Genomic DNA, 17,530 nt, shown 5'->3' with positions numbered 1-17,530 from the left:
AGCACAGTGTCATCAGCAAAGAGCAGCTGTGACAACTCCCACTTTGTGTGTGATTCTTTATCTTTTAACTCCACGCCTCTTGCCAAGACCCTCGCATTTACTTCTCTTACAACCCCATCTATAAATATATTAAACAACCACGGTGACATCACACATCCTTGTCTAAGGCCTACTTTTACTGGGAAAAAATTTCCCTCTTTCCTACATACTCTAACTTGAGCCTCACTATCCTCGTAAAAACTCTTCACTGCTTTCAGTAACCTACCTCCTACACCATACACTTGCAACATCTGCCACATTGCCCCCCTATCCACCCTGTCATACGCCTTTTCCAAATCCATAAATGCCACAAAGACCTCTTTAGCCTTATCTAAATACTGTTCACTTATATGTTTCACTGTAAACACCTGGTCCACACACCCCCTACCTTTCCTAAAGCCTCCTTGTTCATCTGCTATCCTATTCTCCGTCTTACTCTTAATTCTTTCAATTATAACTCTACCATACACTTTACCAGGTACACTCAACAGACTTATCCCTGGTCCTAGTGGCATTAAAAAATAAAGGAAAGTAACCCTGGAAAAGGACTTAGTACCTGAAGTCTTTATGAAAGGGGATTCCTCTTCCAAACAGTAATTTCTCCATCCTCTCCCCTCCTCCTGTTTTCAGTAAACTCAGAAGTCTTAATAAAGGTAAGTGTCATGTTATTATTGTTTTATTCTTCATGTCTCATTGTTTTCTGTGTATGTAAATAAATGTTTCATGTAAAAAAAATTAATTTTTTTTATAATTTTAGGTGTCAGGAACGGATTAATTGGATTGAATTCGGAAATCGTAAAATTTGGCTTTAGTCACACTCTCTGGAACGGATTAATTACTATAACCGAGGGTTCACTGTAATGTATTAAAAGTATTAACAAAAAATACATTTTATAGAGAATAACTATAGTTTTACTTATAGAAAACAATGAGACATCAAGTATAAAACAGTAATATCACACTTACCTTTATTGAAGACTCTTGTTGGTGTATGAATAAAATGCATGTCATTACATATGTTAGGAATGGTAGTGTGTTATTGTTGTTGGGTTTATAAGGGCCACTGAGAGCACAAGCCATATTAGTGGTAGGGTGGCTGTAGCAGAGGCCACCACTAATATTCACACAAACAATGTATGTAATTTATAAATAAGAAATATTTACACTTACCTTGGAGGAGCTGGCAGAGGGCGGCATATGTTGTCAGTGCCCTATATACCTCAAACAACAGTGGAAGAGTTAAGTTTCATGTCATTATTTTTCTATTGCTTAACTTACTTAACTTACTGTTAATGCTACACATTATCACTGCTGGCACTATAACCTTTATCGACTCGTGCTGCTTTAGTATCGTACATATTGTAGAATCACAGAATCACTGAAGAAGGCACATTCTCCCATCCGGATGACTGACTATTTGCGAGTCAAACGACGATTTGAGAGTCATATTTTGACGAAAAAAATTACGATTTGCGAAAATTACGAATTCCGATGCTTACAAAAAGCGAGAGTCCACTGTACTTGTATCCCATATCCTCTTCATACCTTTGTCGAACTGCTTGTTATTATGCCAAGTATTATTCATTCTGGAGTATTTACCGTGTTTTTGTTATTTATATTGTTTATTATGTCATATTAGATCAGTTGTGATATGTAAATAAGCTGTAGTGTTGATATTAGTGTAATAATAAAGTATATTCCCCTGCATCTTATTCTTTTTAGTAATTATTACAGGAAAAGGGGTTACTAGCCCATTGTTCCTGGTTGGGTGTGTAGAAGAGAGGGAGACTACTTCCCAGTAAAAGCAGGTCTTAGACAGGGATGTGGAATGTCACCATGGTTGTTTAATATATTTATAGATGGGGTTGTAAAAGAAGTAAATGCTAGGGTGTTCGGGAGAGGGGTGAGATTAAATTATGAGGAATCAAATACAAAGTAGGAATTGACACAGTTGCTTTTTTGCTGATGATACTGTGCTGATGGGAGATTCTTAAGAAAAATTGCAAAGGTTAGTGGACGAGTTTGGGAGTGTGTGTAAAGGTAGAAAGTTGAAAGTGAACATAGAAAAGAGTAAGGTGATGAGGGTATCAAATGATTTAGATAAAGAAAAATTTGATATCAAATTGAGGAGGAGGAGTATGGAAGAAGTGAATGTTTTCAGATACTTGGGAGTTGACGTGTTGGCGGATGGATTTATGAAGGATGAGGTTAATCATAGAATTGATGAGGGAAAAAAGGTGAGTGGTGCATTGAGGTATATGTGGAGACAAAAAATGTTATCTATGTAGGCAAAGAAGGGAATGTATGAAAGTATAGTAGTACCAGCATTCTTATATGGGTGTGAAGCTTGGGTTGTGAATGCAGCAGTGAGGAGGAGGTTGGAGGCAGTGGAGATGTCCTGTCTAAGGGCAATGTGTGGTGTAAATATTATGCAGAAAATTCGGAGTGTGGAAATTAGGAGAAGGTGTGGAGTTAATAAAAGCATTAGTCAGAGGGCTGAAGAGGGGTTGTTGCGGGGGTTTGGTCATTTAGAGAGAATGGATCAAAGTAGAATGACATGGAGAGCATTTAAATCTGTAGAAGGAAGGTGGGGTAGGGGTCGTCCTCGAAAAGGTTGGAAGGAAGGGGTAAAGGAGGTTTTGTGGGCGAGGGGCTTGGACTTCCAGCAGGTGTGCGTGAGCGTGTTTGATAGGAGTGAATGGAGACGAATGGTATTTGGGACCTGACGATCTGTTGGAGTGTGAGCAGGGTAATATTTAGTGAAGGGATTCAGGGAAAACAGTTATTGTCGATTTATCCAGACCTGATCCTGGAAATGGGAAGTACAATGCCTGCACTCTAAAGGAGGGGTTTGGGATATTAGCAGTTTGGAGGGATATGTTGTGTATCTTTATAGGTATAGGCTTCTAAACTGTTGTGTTCTGAGCACCTCTGCAAAAACAGTGATTATGTGTGAGTGAGGTGAAAGTGTTGAATGATGATGAAAGTATTTTCTTTTGGGGATTTTCTTTCTTTTTTGGGTCACCCTGCCTCGGTGGGAGATGGCCGACTTGTTAAAAAAAATATATATAAATTATTATAAGAATATGTACATACTAATAAATAATATGCAATTATAATAATAATAATAATAATAATAATACTGAGTTTCATATCGCCACTACTAGATGTCAGTGTATCAAAACATCGCTGCTCAGGAAGGGAAGGAAATTCTTGTGTTTTCCTTATGTTTCGTGCAGTTACAGTGGTCCCTTGTTTATCGTAATTAATCCGTTCCTGGAAGTGCTACTGTTATCGAAATTTATGATTTTCGAATCAGTTTTCCCCATAAGAAATAGTGTAAATACAATTAATCCGTTCCTGACACCCAGAAGTACTAAAACAAAAAAAATTTTTACATGAAATATAGATGTAGTACATAAACAATGCAATGGGAAATGATGAATGAAACATTAACAGCATAACACTTACCTTTATTGGTGATTCTTCTTAGTGTATGGAAGACTGGAGGAGGAGAGAGATTGGATTATTTACAGTTTGGAAGGGGAATCCCCTTCCATCAACACCTCGGGTACAAATTGCTTTTCTGGGGTTACTTCTCTTCTCTGTTTCTTAATGCCACTAGGACCAGCTTGAGAGTCACTGGAGTCCTGTCTCGCAAAATAACTGTCCAGAGAGCTCCGTTTCTGACGTCTCTTTAACACTTCCCTAAAATGGGCCAAGACTTTGTCACTGTACATGTTGCCGATATGGCTTGCAACAGCCTTGTCAGGGTGATGTTTCTCCATAAATCTTTCCATCTTGCCCCACATTTCAAAAATCTCCTTAATTTCTGAAGAAGGCAACTTCTTCCATCTCTCTTTCTCCTCCTCTGCAGCAAGATTCTGAACTGCGATCTGTTGCTCTTCCTGCTGAAGCTCTTGCAGCTCCTCAGTGGTTAGCTCTTCGTTGTGGTCTTCCACCAACTCTTCCACATCCTCCAAACTCACATCCAACACCATGGAACTCCCCAGTGCCACAATAGATTTAACAGCTGACATAGGCTCATTAGGGTCAGCCCCAAACCCTTCAAAATTCCTCTTGTGGACACAATCTGGCCACAATTTTCTCCAAGCAGAGTTCAAAGTCCTGGTAGTCACTCACTCCCAAGCCTTACCTATAAGGTTTATGCAATGGAGAATACTGAAGTGTTCTTTCCAAAAATCTCTTAGGGTCAAGTGAGTGTCTGAGATCACATTAAAGCACCTTTGAAACATTGCTTTGGTGTAGAGTTTTTTAAAGTTTGCAATGACCTGCTGGTCCATGGGCTGGAGGAGAGGAGTGGTATTCGGGGGCAAGAACTTGACTGTGATGAACCCAAACTCCTCGAAAATTAGGCCATCCAAGTTTGGAGGATGAGCAGGTGCATTGTCCATTACTAGGAGGCACTTGAGATCCAATTTCTTTTCCAGGAGGTAATTCTTCACACTAGGGCCAAACACTTATTGAACCACTCGACGAAAATTTCCCTCGTGACCCATGCCTTACTATTAGATTTCCAAAACACACACAGTTTACTTTTCATAACATTGTTTTTCCTGAACACACTGGGATTTTCAGAATGGTACACTAGTAATGGCTTCACTCTGAAATCCCCGCTAGCATTAGCGCACAACATGTCTTTCATAGGCTTGTGTCCTGGCAGTGCCTTTTCCTCTTGAGTAATGTAGGTCCTCTTTGGCATTTTCTTCCAAAAGAGGCCTGTTTCGTCACAATTGAACACTTGTTCAGGTTTCAGTCCTTCAGCCTCTATGTACTCCTTGAATTCCTGCACATATTTTTCAGCCGCTTTGTGGTCCGAACTGGCAGCCTCACCATGACTTACCACACTGTGTATGCCACTTCGGTTCTTAAATCTCTCTAACCAACCTTTGCTGGCCTTAAATTCACTCACATCACCACTAGTTGCAGGCAGTTTCTTTACCAGATCCTCATGCAACTGCCTAGCCTTATACATCCGTACATCCTGGCCAGTTCGGCCATACGTATGCCATTTTCATATTGTTTAATGATGTTTTTCTTAAATTCAATCATATTTCTCACCTTCTTTACCAAAGGCTTGGCACTAGGAGCTTTCTTTGGAGCCATGGTAGCTTATTTAGTAGTTGCAAGCACTACAATGAATGGAATATTATGAAATATTTCGCATGAGCAAGTGAGGGGACCGTCGCTCACTGGTAAACAATGCCACACTGGCTGGGAAGGGAGGCCGGGGCGGCTCAGAGCATGAGTACACGTCCCGGACGAATGACTATTCGCAAGTCAATATACGATTAGCGAGCCAATGTTTTGACGAAAATATCATTACGATTTCCCAAAATTACGACTATCGAGCCCTACGATTATCGAGGGACCACTGTATTTTGCAAAACTTTTTGTTTCTAACCATGGTTCCTAAGAAAGTAAGTGCAAAGGACAGTGCTGAGTAGAAAAAAAGAGGATGATTTCCCTGGAATTAAAGCAGGAAATCATACATAAACACAAACTAGGTGTACCATTAAGAGTGTAGCAATTAAACGATTAAGTGATAGAAGAAGGAGGATCTGATGGAGTTTGCCTTACAAATACTCCGTTTTCTGTTATAATAAAAGCAGGGGAAGGTATGAAGTCAGTAGGAGGAGTGGCTGCCGTGATGGCCCCCAAAACAATGGCAGCCACTAACACTACTCGCATACGTAATACGTACAGTGGACCCTCGACCAACGATGGCATCGATTAACGATAAATCCGACTAGCGATACATTTTAACGCAAAATTATTGCCTCGACTAGCGCTAAAAAACTCGACCAACACTATTTGTTCCGTCAGACGCGTCCACTTCTGGCCAGTGTTTACAAGCCAGCCAGCCACTGCGGTCGCTTCCAAGCATGCAATCGGAACATTTCATGTTATCACAGCCTTTTTAGTGATTGCACCTGCAAAATAAGTCACCATGGGCCCCAAGAAATCTTCTAGTGCCATCCCTACAGCAAAAAGGGTGAGAATTACTATGGATATGAAGTAAGAGATCATTGCTAAGTATGAAAGTGGAGTGAGTGTCTCCGAGCTGGCCAGGTTGTACACAAAACCCCAATCAACCATCGCTACTATTGTGGCCAAGAAAACGGCAATCAAGGAAGCTGTTCTTGCCAAAGGTGCAACTATGTTTTCGAAACTGAGATCGCAAGTACTCGAAGATGTTGAGAGACTGTTATTGGTGTGGATAAACGAAAAACAGATAGCAGGAGATAGCATCTCTCAAGCGATCCTATGTGAAAAGGCTAGGAAGTTGCATGACGATTTAATGAAAAAAATGCCAGCAACTAGTGATGATGTGAGTGAATTTAAGGCCAGCAAAGGTTGGTTTGAGATATTTAAAGGGAAGGGAAGTAACCCTGGAAAAGGACTCGCCACCTCAAGTCCTAATGGAAGGGGATTCCCCTTCTAAACACTAAGACCATCAACACTCTCCCCTCCTCCCATCCCAACAATCATCACCAGATCTTCAATAAAGGTAAGTGTCATGTAACTGTGCATGTCTTCTTCAGTATGTGTGTATTAAAATTAATATTTCATGTGGTAAAAACAATTTTTTTTTTCATACTTTGGGGTGTCCTACACGGATTAATTTTATTTCCATTATTTCTTATGGGGAAAATTAACTTGACTAACGATAATTTTGACTAACGATGAGCTCTCAGGAACGGATTAATAGCGTTAGTCGAGGGTCCACTGTATTTCATTCATTCTAGTGTATATATCATGTTTCTATGTTATTAATATTGTTTATTATGTCAGATGAATTGTGATAGATAAATAAGCTGTAGAGTAAATATTAGGGAAATTATTGAAGTAATTTATGGTGTCTGGAATTCCATTGGAACGAATTAATTGTATCTCAGTTAATTTAAATGAGGAAAATTGACTGCAAACGAGCAAATCCAGATGCGAGCAAGGTCACGGAACGGCTTAAACTCTTTAATGGAGGTTCCACTGTATGTTAATAGTCACACAAAAGGCTCTAAATCCAGAGAAAATTAGAAACTGAGTGAGAAGTGTGTGGCATAGTGAGCATAAACAATTGAATGGCACAGGTGGCTTACAGTTCAGGGAACAGTGAAAATAAACAGGTCATGGATGTGGTTGCTTAGGCATGTACCAGACAAATGTTGGAGTCATTGGGCTTAATAAAATAGTTCAAAAGACACTTGATGCTATCACTATGTATAAACTCTGGAATTACAGATTTTTGTTCATTTTGTCTGGTTCTTCCAAGCTTTGTCTGGTCAATTTTTTGTCCAGTATTGCTTAAATTCATTAGAGAGAGTTGTTACTGTACTGTAAATATTGACATGGGTAATTTTTCATATAAAATGCATTAGTGATTATTATTAAATAATTTAGCTAGTGTTAATTTATGGTTTGTATTAAGCAGTGAGACATTACCCATTTTGTTTCCCCTAACAAAAGGTTCCGAGATGGGCCAGGAAGCAGAAACCAGGGTGGTAGCTGGAACAGGGGGTCTGGGTCGGGCAGCGGACACATGGAGAGAGGCAGGTCAGCAGACCTTCTCAGACCTCTCAGTCACTTGAGTGGCAAGGAATCCAAGATAGCCATGGATATTTTGAATGCAGTTCTGGCTTCAGTAAGTGTGTTTCTTGACATGTGACAGCTGGTTATTCAAGCAGCTGATTCATTTACAGCTCAGTGAAATCTGAGGAAATATTTACACTGATTTAGATTGTAAGAGGACAAAAATGCATCTAGTATTTATTAATAAACAAACTTTATTTCTTTCTGCACTATACAAAAATGTAGTTTACATGAAATAAAATACATTGTTAAGCACAAAAGAAAGCCACTAGCATGCAGTGTATTTCAGGCAGACTAATCCCAATGATCACAAATTACTTAAGAACTAGTCATAGGTTATTAAGTAGTTAATTTTTTTTAAGGAATAACTTTCACAAATGTAAAGTTATGAAGAATTTGAGGCACATTTTATATGCTGTATATTGTGCATTAATAGGGGTTTTGGCTAAGGCATTATTATTGCTTATATGTAGGAAAGTAAATATTGGGAATGTAAAGTGGTGGTCATACATTAAGCTGTATATTGTAAGAAAATGTATTATTCTATTATGGTGAAATATATTATACTGCTTGCTAGGTTATGAAACGTTGATAGAATAAATGTGAAGCATAGTATGTTAAGTAAAATATTAAATGTTGGGTGTTGCCAGAAAGTGTGGAAGAGTACAAAGGCTAGGTAAAGTGTAGACTGGTAGACAACCACCACCTAGTAATGTACTACTGTTCTCTCATAGCAGTGTAAAACTGAACCTTGTTAATGTTTCTTACACTGGCAGGATTGCTAAATATGTCTCGCACGAACAAGTAAACTCACACACAGATAACCCGCACATAAAAGAGAGGAGCTTACGATGACGTTTCGGTCCGACTTGGACTAACACTCTTCGCACTAATCTCGTTCATACCTCTCCTCCCTCTACAGATGCCCCTGGTGTCTACTCTATTTCTTGTTCCTCCTTATTATTTATTATTTATCACACTGGCCGATTCCCACCAAGGCAGGGTGGCCCGAAAAAGAAAAACTTTCACCATCATTCACTCCATCACTGTCTTGCCAGAAGGGTGCTTTACACTACAGTTTTTAAACTGCAACATTAACACCCCTCCTTCAGAAAAGAAAAACTTGTTCCTCCTGTCCTCTTCAATACTTTGGAGAATCTTGTCAATCTCTTTCAGACAGACTTAGGGAGGACAAAAATAGTGTTAGGCTTGCCGACACTAACAATGCTCTTTTCTGTCACGTCAGAGATCACAGCCATCCTATTGACTGGTGTTCTGCTAAAGCTGTCTTCCCTACTTCCAACTTTAACAGTCGCCGTCTGGTTGAATCCTCTCTAATACACAATTTTCCTTGTATGAATCTTAGTCCTGGCTTCGTCTCTGTAGATGCCTTCCTCTCCCACTACATTGTAAAATGCTCCAAACTTCAGAACACTCGTGACCTAACCTGATTCCTCCTTTTTCTTCCTCTCCCTCTTCCCCTTTTCCTCTTTCCTTTTTCTCCTTTGGGTTGTCTTTCTTCTGCCCTGTGTATTTGTTCCTTTTATTTATTTATTTATTTGTTCCCCCCTCCCCTCGGTGTTCTTGCTCTTACCCTCTGTGGGCACCTAGCTCTTTTGCAGTGCTCATCTTTGTTAGTATGTGACTAGCCCCTCCTACTCTTACCACCTCCCCACTACTACTTCCTTCCACTGCTGGCGCCGCCGCCACCGCCACCACGACAACGACTACCGCCGCCTCCTGCCTATATATACCCATCCTGCTCTCCTTTTTGTTAGTGTGACTTTGTAAATGGCTCAAGTCGGACCGAAACGTCGTCGTAAACTCTTCTATGTGCAGGTTTTTTGTGTATTATTGAAGTCATGGTATTGTGCCTTTTTGTTATTTAAGTAAACTCATACAGTAAGCTCTCTTATAATGGTAAACTCGTACAGTAAACACTCTTGTATTGCAATTTCACATATTTCAATTTTCTGGCAGTGCAGTTCACAAAGGGCAATCAAAACTGTTGATGGTCTATGAAAATCCAAATATTATGCACCCTAAAGGGTGAAAAAATCAGTTAACAATACAGATTTTGGCACTAACCATCATAAGTAAATATAAAAGAAACACTACCTGTTTATAAATTCAAGTCTCTTCTCAAAGATCACTTACTCACCCAAAACCAAATAAATACTGAATAACTCAACCTTATAAATTGTATATCTTAAATGTTTCTCACAATTATATCACATAAATGTTAAACCTAAAACCCAATCTAACTTTACTATTTTTTTTAAATAAACTACCTAACAGAATTCTCCATATGACTGAATGTACAATAATACATGCAACCATATGACCTGTCTTTGTAATACTCACTTGTACTTTATAGTAATCTGTTTACATTAATGTTTTATCACTGATTTCATCATTGCTTAGTTAATCTTAAGTTAATTTTAAGCCAGCCCGTAATGCTATGCATAGTATAAGTGGCTTTGGCATGCTGCTCTTATCTGTATTTTTTTTGTACCTCTGTATGTGTGCACAAATTGTAATAAATAAATAAATAAATAAATAAATAGTGTCAGGTTATGTGCAAAATCTGGGCACTACAGATCATGGAATTTTTCCTCTGGAACATAACTCACATGTTATGAGGTTTCCTGTACTTGCATTCTATAAATGTTTGTACTCTGTTTTTAATAGTTTTTATTTCTGTAAAATGTTCTTTTCAATGTTTTTAACCCTTTCAGGGTCCAAGGCCAAAATCTGAAGTGGTGCCTCAGTGTCCAAGAATTTTCAAAAAAAAAAATTGTTATTTTTTCTTGTGAAATGGTAGAGAATCTTTTCGTGAATGTAATAAAACAAAAAGTACGAAATTTTATGGAAAATTGACGAAATTATGCTCTCGTGAATTTTGATGTGTCAGCGATATTTACGAATCGGCGATTTTGCCGACTTTGACTTCCATTTTAGGCCAGTTACATTATTCCAGTCGACCAAATTCTTAGCTATTTCACTAGTATCACTTCTATTCTATCGATTGAGCACAAGAAATCGCCAAGTCAACTGTTTCAACTACAAAATAAAGTGATCGGAAATTGGTAATTTGGCCAATTTAACACAAAGTTCAAAATATTCCAATTTCAAAATAGAGTCCAGAATAAACAATGTAGGTATTCCTGGTGCTAAACTAACATTTCCTCTGTTCATCAGTTAAGTTTTGAGGCTTTGCAAATAAATTCCATTTTGATTTTTTATTCACATAATGAATTTTTATTCGCACCAAAAAATAGAAGATTTACTGTTATGCAATATTGTAATAATTGTATAAATATCATCACCACATTTGTGAATGTATATTAGACCCACCAGCTGGCGTGTATTAAATGTGTGAGGTCGTTTGTTTACTCTTGAACATCGGCAAAAATTTAACATTTCCGCCACTTTGAGCTCAGTTTCAAGCCATTTCCAGTGCTAAAACCAATCAAAATTATCTCTATTTCTGTAATATATCTTCCATACTATCAAATGAGACCAAGAAATCACAAATACAACTATAAAAAACATTCGAAAATACACTGCAAAGTCGCTGTTTTAATCGAAAATCACAGTCTCAGTATTTTTTCTCTCATTATACACAGTGTGCTGCAGGATTTGTTTTATGTGGTGCACACATACCACATAGATGTATTCTCTCATATCTAGGCCCAAATTTACCACTCACAGTTTATCAGAGTGAGCTGAGCTCATGACGTAGATCTACGGTTTGGACCCTGAACGTAAAGCCGTAGATCTACGGGACGGACCCTGAAAGGGTTATGCACCCTAAAGGGTGAAAAAATCAGTTAACAATACAGATTTTGGCACTAACCATCATAAGTTTCCATAGTGTCAGGTTATGTGCAAAATCTGGGTACTACAGATCATGGAATTTTTCCTCTGGAACATAACTTACATGTTATGAGGTTTCCTGTACTTGCATTCTATAAATGTTTGTACTCTGTTTTTAATAGTTTTTATTTCTGTAAAATGTTCTTTTCAATGTTTGAGGCCTGAGACCTGAATGCTGGAGTGATGACCCCTAGAACTATTAGCAAGTAACATTGGTGTGCGAGTCTTATTTATGTGAGGTTTTATGTTCAGTGAAACATTTGAAAATTGGATTTTGTCATTAATTGAAGTATGTTGCAGTTAAGATGTGAGTAACTTATTGTTTTTACAACATTCTGTTAATAAGTAAAGGGAATGTGCCGAAGTATCGGTATTAGTTGATTTTGATGGTACTGACATCAGCAACGGTTTTGATATTGTCCCATCTCTGATATGTAAAATGGTACTCATCATCACAAACATAATTTGCTCATTCAACAGCTTTATCAGTAACGAATTTTGATCTTTTAATACAGTCACAGAATTCATCTGGGGGCATTAGTCGCAACAACTGGTATGACGGTCCACCAAGGAAGATGAGGCGCATGGACTGGGTGAGTGGTAGTCCATATTAGGCACATCATTAGTCTTGTGCCTATTTTTCATTTTTTCAATAGCATAAATCTGGAATGAGGAGTTAAACCTATACTGTACAGTATCTATGTAGCTAGCCTACCAGTACTCCCACTACCCACCAAGGTAGACAACAGTCTGCTCTCTCTATTTTTTCACAACACAGCTACATATAATTTTCTTCGCCATGTTGTGTTGTAAAAGAAAATTCTCATGTGTAGTAGTCATATTTTAGTGAGAATAACATAAAGCTTACCTCATGTCTTTATGGCTTTAAATTATTTTTATTGATTTTTTTCATTTCAAACTACACAACTTCTCGTGACCTTTATTCCTCAATGTGTATTAGACGAATCTGTGATGCTGAATTTTTGAAATTTTGTAATTTAAGGTTTGGCACGTTTGTGAAAACGTGAATGAACAGTACTCATGATTTTTACTCCACAATGACATAAGAAATGTGGTAAAAGCCACAATGTTAGAAATTTCAGATACTTGCTATATTTTCAAAAAAGTCTGAGAGATGGAAGATTGGTGTTGTGGGGGTTGTCCCAGTATGTTTGATAGTGTGCTACACTAGCACCAGTCATAACTTTCTCGCCAATCTTTACTTTACCATGGATTGGTCAGTGTTGCTCAGTGGGGTGAGCATTGGAGCCTTGTGTAAATATGGGATGTGTGTTCCCTCAAAGAGGCTCTGCATGGAGGTCTGTGAATGCTGTGGAGTAACTGAGTGGTGAGTGTCTTCCACAGGATGGGGTGCGATCACCACCCATGCACAAGTATCCCCAGCGTGGATACCGTCGTAAGTATAAGGGCTACCGGAGTATCAGTGGCTATGCTAAGGGTCCATTGGATTATCGAAAGATGACAGAAATCCAGTTAAGGGAAATGGAAGTGGCCAGGCTAGAAATGCCTCAACCTGCGAAAAAGGAGAGGAAAGACAGTGAGAAAAAGATTTTGGCAACAGAAGAAAAACAGGAAGTAAAAGAAGGGGAGCAGGAGAAGGCCACAGCTGAAGAAAACAGTCCTCCTGCTGATGCTGACAGGAAACAGAGGTAAGCTCTTACACGATGTGTTGCTCTCAACTGACTCTTGTCAAACCTCTGCATTCCAAGAACTTAAACTGAATTAAACCCACTTACTGTGGTAGAGTGTTGCCTAGGTAAAGCTTCTCAACCAGTATGTTGAGGAACATGCTTCTGGAGACTTGTAATACCACTCGGTCGTCAAGTGACTCGCCTGTGAGTGTATCTCACAAACCAACATGTCATGATTGGTAATTTGAGGGATTCACTTAGTGATATAAAAATCCATGACATAAAATTCTGATAAATATATATATATATATATATATATATATACATTGTTTGTTGTGCTTTTCAGGCAGAGTCGGTCAAATGAGCCAAACTGCCCCAAATTGGGTCATATAAACAATTTTCATTTATAAATGGATAGATATATATATTATTGTGAATTAACATGTCCTCCATATGTTTATTTTTACACTAAAACTAACTAAGCAACCTAACCTAACCTTGCTAAAAATAATATAATAGAATTCAGCTTAATCCTACCCAATCTGTTTTTAGGTCAGCCTTTATTTATTTAGTATTATTTAGCATCAATGAAACATATTAATTTTGTGATGTTCAGATTGATTTTCAAGTTGTTGCAGCAGTGAACTTACACTCAGCTTGTGTGGCAAAAACATCTGTTGCTTTATGAGCCAAGAGTGCAGGCTCTGTCTAAAAAGCATACCATACATATGTACTGTACATACATACATACATACACATACATGCATACATAGTGAAACAATATCACTGAAAAACAGTAAAATTAATATCTGAAGTCTTTCATGGATTTACACACATTTTTTGAAGAATTTGTGAGAAGAATTAAGAGTACGATATTCACGAGTTAATAGGTGATCACTAAGTGAGGCTTGAAGGAGTTGGCTGGCAGGAGTAACCAGTGTGATCCCTCAGTCTTGTGACTGGTGAGGGTTCTTATACCTTAAATCTACTCTAGCCCTTGCCGTTGTAATCTTGATAACTTTAAGTTGACTATCTGACTGGCCAGTACACATCCTAAGTAATTACTGTAATACATAACCAAGGGATGTTCTAGGTAAGGCAACTACCTAACCTAACCACACCACTTACCTAACCTAACCACTTACCTAACCTAACCACTTACCTAACCTAACCACCTACCACCACGTGCCATTCCCAGACCCGTGTCCACCACGTGTCATTCCCAGACCCGTGTCCACCATGTGCCATTTCCAAGACCCGTGTCCACCACATGTCACCCCTAACCTACCTACCTATCTAAGCTAACCACTTACCTAACCTAACCAAACTTAACCAACCAAACCTAACCACCTACCTAGCCTAACCTAACCTAAGCTAACCAAACCAACCTGCCTACCTACCTCTTAATATAGATAATGATCCTGAAGGTCTACTAAAGTGCTCTTTTTTTTGGAGATAGGAAATAAGACATTGCTCAAAGGATAAACCAGTACCAGAGATTTCAAGCTTAGTACATTTAGTTCATGAAAGTAAATTTACATTAAAATATAGATGGCTAGAATTTAGTTCATTAAAGTTATACTTAAGTGAACAAAGTTTACATTGCGTGATCTAGTACATGATACATTTTACAGTAATTACCCGGGCTTGGGCTGGGTGTTTGCGAACCGAAGTCAGGCATTAAGTTTGATGTTGCATGGCAAGACTTGCCCACAAGTATGCATGGTGAAATAAGACACGTAGAGTAAAGCGTTATTTACAGAGAATGTTTTTGCTTGAAATTGAGCTTTTATCTAGTACAGTACTCAGATTTGTGTGATTAAATTTCAGCCTTAATGAGCAGAGTAGTTCATTTAAGATGAAATTTAATAACATCTTTGAATGACTCATTAAGGTTTCTCCTGCCAACTATTTTTTAAGCTCTTGGTGAATAATTTCTTATCTCCCTTAAGGGAGTAATATCTCATTTCCCGTTAATAAGTGTCTTGATGCTGGTCAGAGGCCCTTGATGCAGGAAATTGGACATGTCCTCCCTCTCCTTGGATATTTTCTGTCTCATTTTCCCAGGTGCTAAATAATCCTTATTAGTAGTATTACACTTCCCGTAGTGTAATACTACTAATAATAATAATTGAACTATGAAATATCTTATTCTTGGTTCTTCTCTTTAAGTTAATTCGAAGATGTGTTAACACATGGCGGTATTTGGGTATTTCTGTTACACTTTTTGCAGAGGTATTCTTTCCTAATTGTAATCATTCATTTTATAGTTATTTCTTGTCATTTATAATGCTTATCATATTACAGTCATCATCATTTTTTCCCCATTGTTGAATTGATTCTTGGATCTAGTAAAACTGTATAAAATGAGGCAGAGAAAAACATTTCTAGCATTGCTATGTGTAAGTATATTAAGGTCTTTTAGCCAAGTAGGTTATCTTTGTTAGTGCTAGAGATTTATGAACTCCTGACAGTCTATATAGTGATAAATAAATTTCATATTGTAAATATGCTTTTAAGTGGTCTTAAGGCAGAAGGTTTGTTTACGAAATAAAAGACTCCTACACTCTTGACTGTTGATTCAGAAAATGTCAGACTATTTCCTTCTTTCAAATCTTTTGTTCCTTTTTAAATTGATTGAATGTGCTATTCTTGATAAATTGTTTCCTTTTCTGGAGCAGAGTAATGTTTTACCATGTGTTCAGTCTGCATATAGACTATTTATGATAAGATAGACATGTGACCAAACACTAGGACATGTTTAGGAAATGTTTTGGTCTTGAAGCCTTGATCGCTTGGGTTCTGGGACTGAAACATTATCTGATATTAATAGGTCCTTATGTTTTCTCACGTGTCTTTTTAAACCAGTTTGCCAGTATCAGCTACCATGGTTTATACCACGATAAGTTAGATACGTGTGCAACGCTTGGAATCTAGTTTTGCGTATGTTTTGCTTATCAACTTGTTGGTATTGTATACCAACTGTATTATGTTATTTCATTCATCTGAGACAGCTTCATGTGAAGTTTATAATGATCTAGCACTGAACACTTGAGAAAATGCATCATTGTTAATTTTGTTGGACACCTCTGCTATATTTGTTACCATTGATCATGGATAACTGATAACTGATATTTTTGCTTGTAGTCTTTGTTGCTTCTGAAGTTGTATGGTTGGTCATATCTGGTGGTTAACCCCTTCTGTATAAATTACAAAATGTAAAAAAAGGAAGAAAAATTTTTGTTTCTTCTTTTTCGGATTGGTCAAATTCAGTGGGAGACTGCTCTTCCACCTTGTCTGGTGGGAGACTGCTCTTCCACCTTGTCTGGTGGGAGACTGCTCTTCCACCTTGTCTGGTGGGAGACTGCTCTTCCACCTTGTCTGGTGGGAGACTGCTCTTCCACCTTGTCTGGTGGGAGACTGCTCTTCCACCTAGTCTGGTGGGAGACTGCTCTTCCACCTAGTCTGGTGGGAGACTGCTCTTCCACCTAGTCTGGTGGGAGACTGCTCTTCCACCTAGTCTGGTGGGAGACTGCTCTTCCACCTAGTCTGGTGGGAGACTGCTCTTCCACCTAGTCTGGTGGGAGACTGCTCTTCCACCTAGTCTGGTGGGAGACTGCTCTTCCACCTAGTCTGGTGGGAGACTGCTCTTCCACCTAGTCTGGTGGGAGACTGCTCTTCCACCTAGTCTGGTGGGAGACTGCTCTTCCACCTAGTCTGGTGGGAGACTGCTCTCCCACCAGATGGTAGTCAGTGTTTCTGTATCTGAGTTATCTTCTTTGTCCTATGGTGTTCCTCTGGACTGTTCTTGGATCATTATGGTTTACTGTTTATATTAGTGGTGTAGACTCACTGTTGGATGATCATGGGGTCGATTAATCATTTTTATACTGACAGTACACTGGCCTCCATCTGGGTTTTGAATGTGGAAGATGCATAACTCTGGTTTAGTTCTCTTCTGCTCGATGTTTACACTTAAATGATAAATAGAAAATTGAAATTAGGTGAGTGTAAGACAAAGATTTTAATGATGAGGGGAAAATTTCAGAGGAATACTAACAGGATATTTTAGTTTCTTTGAATGTGGTACTGATAGTTTGTAGTCTGTGGGATCAGTGAAGGATCTTGCAGTTTTCATATTATTAATTTATTAAATCAGATATGATCTTGATTTGCAGATTATCTTGGTTCTTATACACTTGTTTTTCTTCTTGAATTGATTTTTGCAGTTGTTTTCCTCTAGTATTTAGAAAACTTGTCAAAGTATTGTCATGTTTCAAATCTTACATTTCTAAATTGATTGAATATGCAATTTTTTATCTATTGTTTCCTTTTCTAGGTTTGCTTAA

The 17,530-nt window shown here is 38.2% G+C and overlaps 1 protein-coding gene across 1 annotated transcript in view; it reads left to right on the top strand.

The window, feature by feature from the left end:
* The window catches only part of LOC128698628 (glutamic acid-rich protein), a 144,591-nt gene that overhangs the window by 24,374 nt on the left and 102,687 nt on the right, over positions 1-17,530 (top strand). The window contains exons 4-6 of the mRNA XM_070104015.1: positions 7,528-7,702; positions 12,045-12,122; positions 12,895-13,199. Coding sequence (XP_069960116.1) covers positions 7,528-7,702; positions 12,045-12,122; positions 12,895-13,199 — 558 coding nt within the window. The remainder of the gene's footprint in view (positions 1-7,527; positions 7,703-12,044; positions 12,123-12,894; positions 13,200-17,530) is intronic.

This window comes from Cherax quadricarinatus, chromosome 88 (assembly GCF_038502225.1).
Source record: "Cherax quadricarinatus isolate ZL_2023a chromosome 88, ASM3850222v1, whole genome shotgun sequence".
NCBI classification, from domain to species: domain Eukaryota; kingdom Metazoa; phylum Arthropoda; class Malacostraca; order Decapoda; family Parastacidae; genus Cherax; species Cherax quadricarinatus.
The sequence above is the reverse complement of the archived record's forward strand: the minus strand, read 5'-3'. Positions and strand labels throughout refer to the sequence as shown.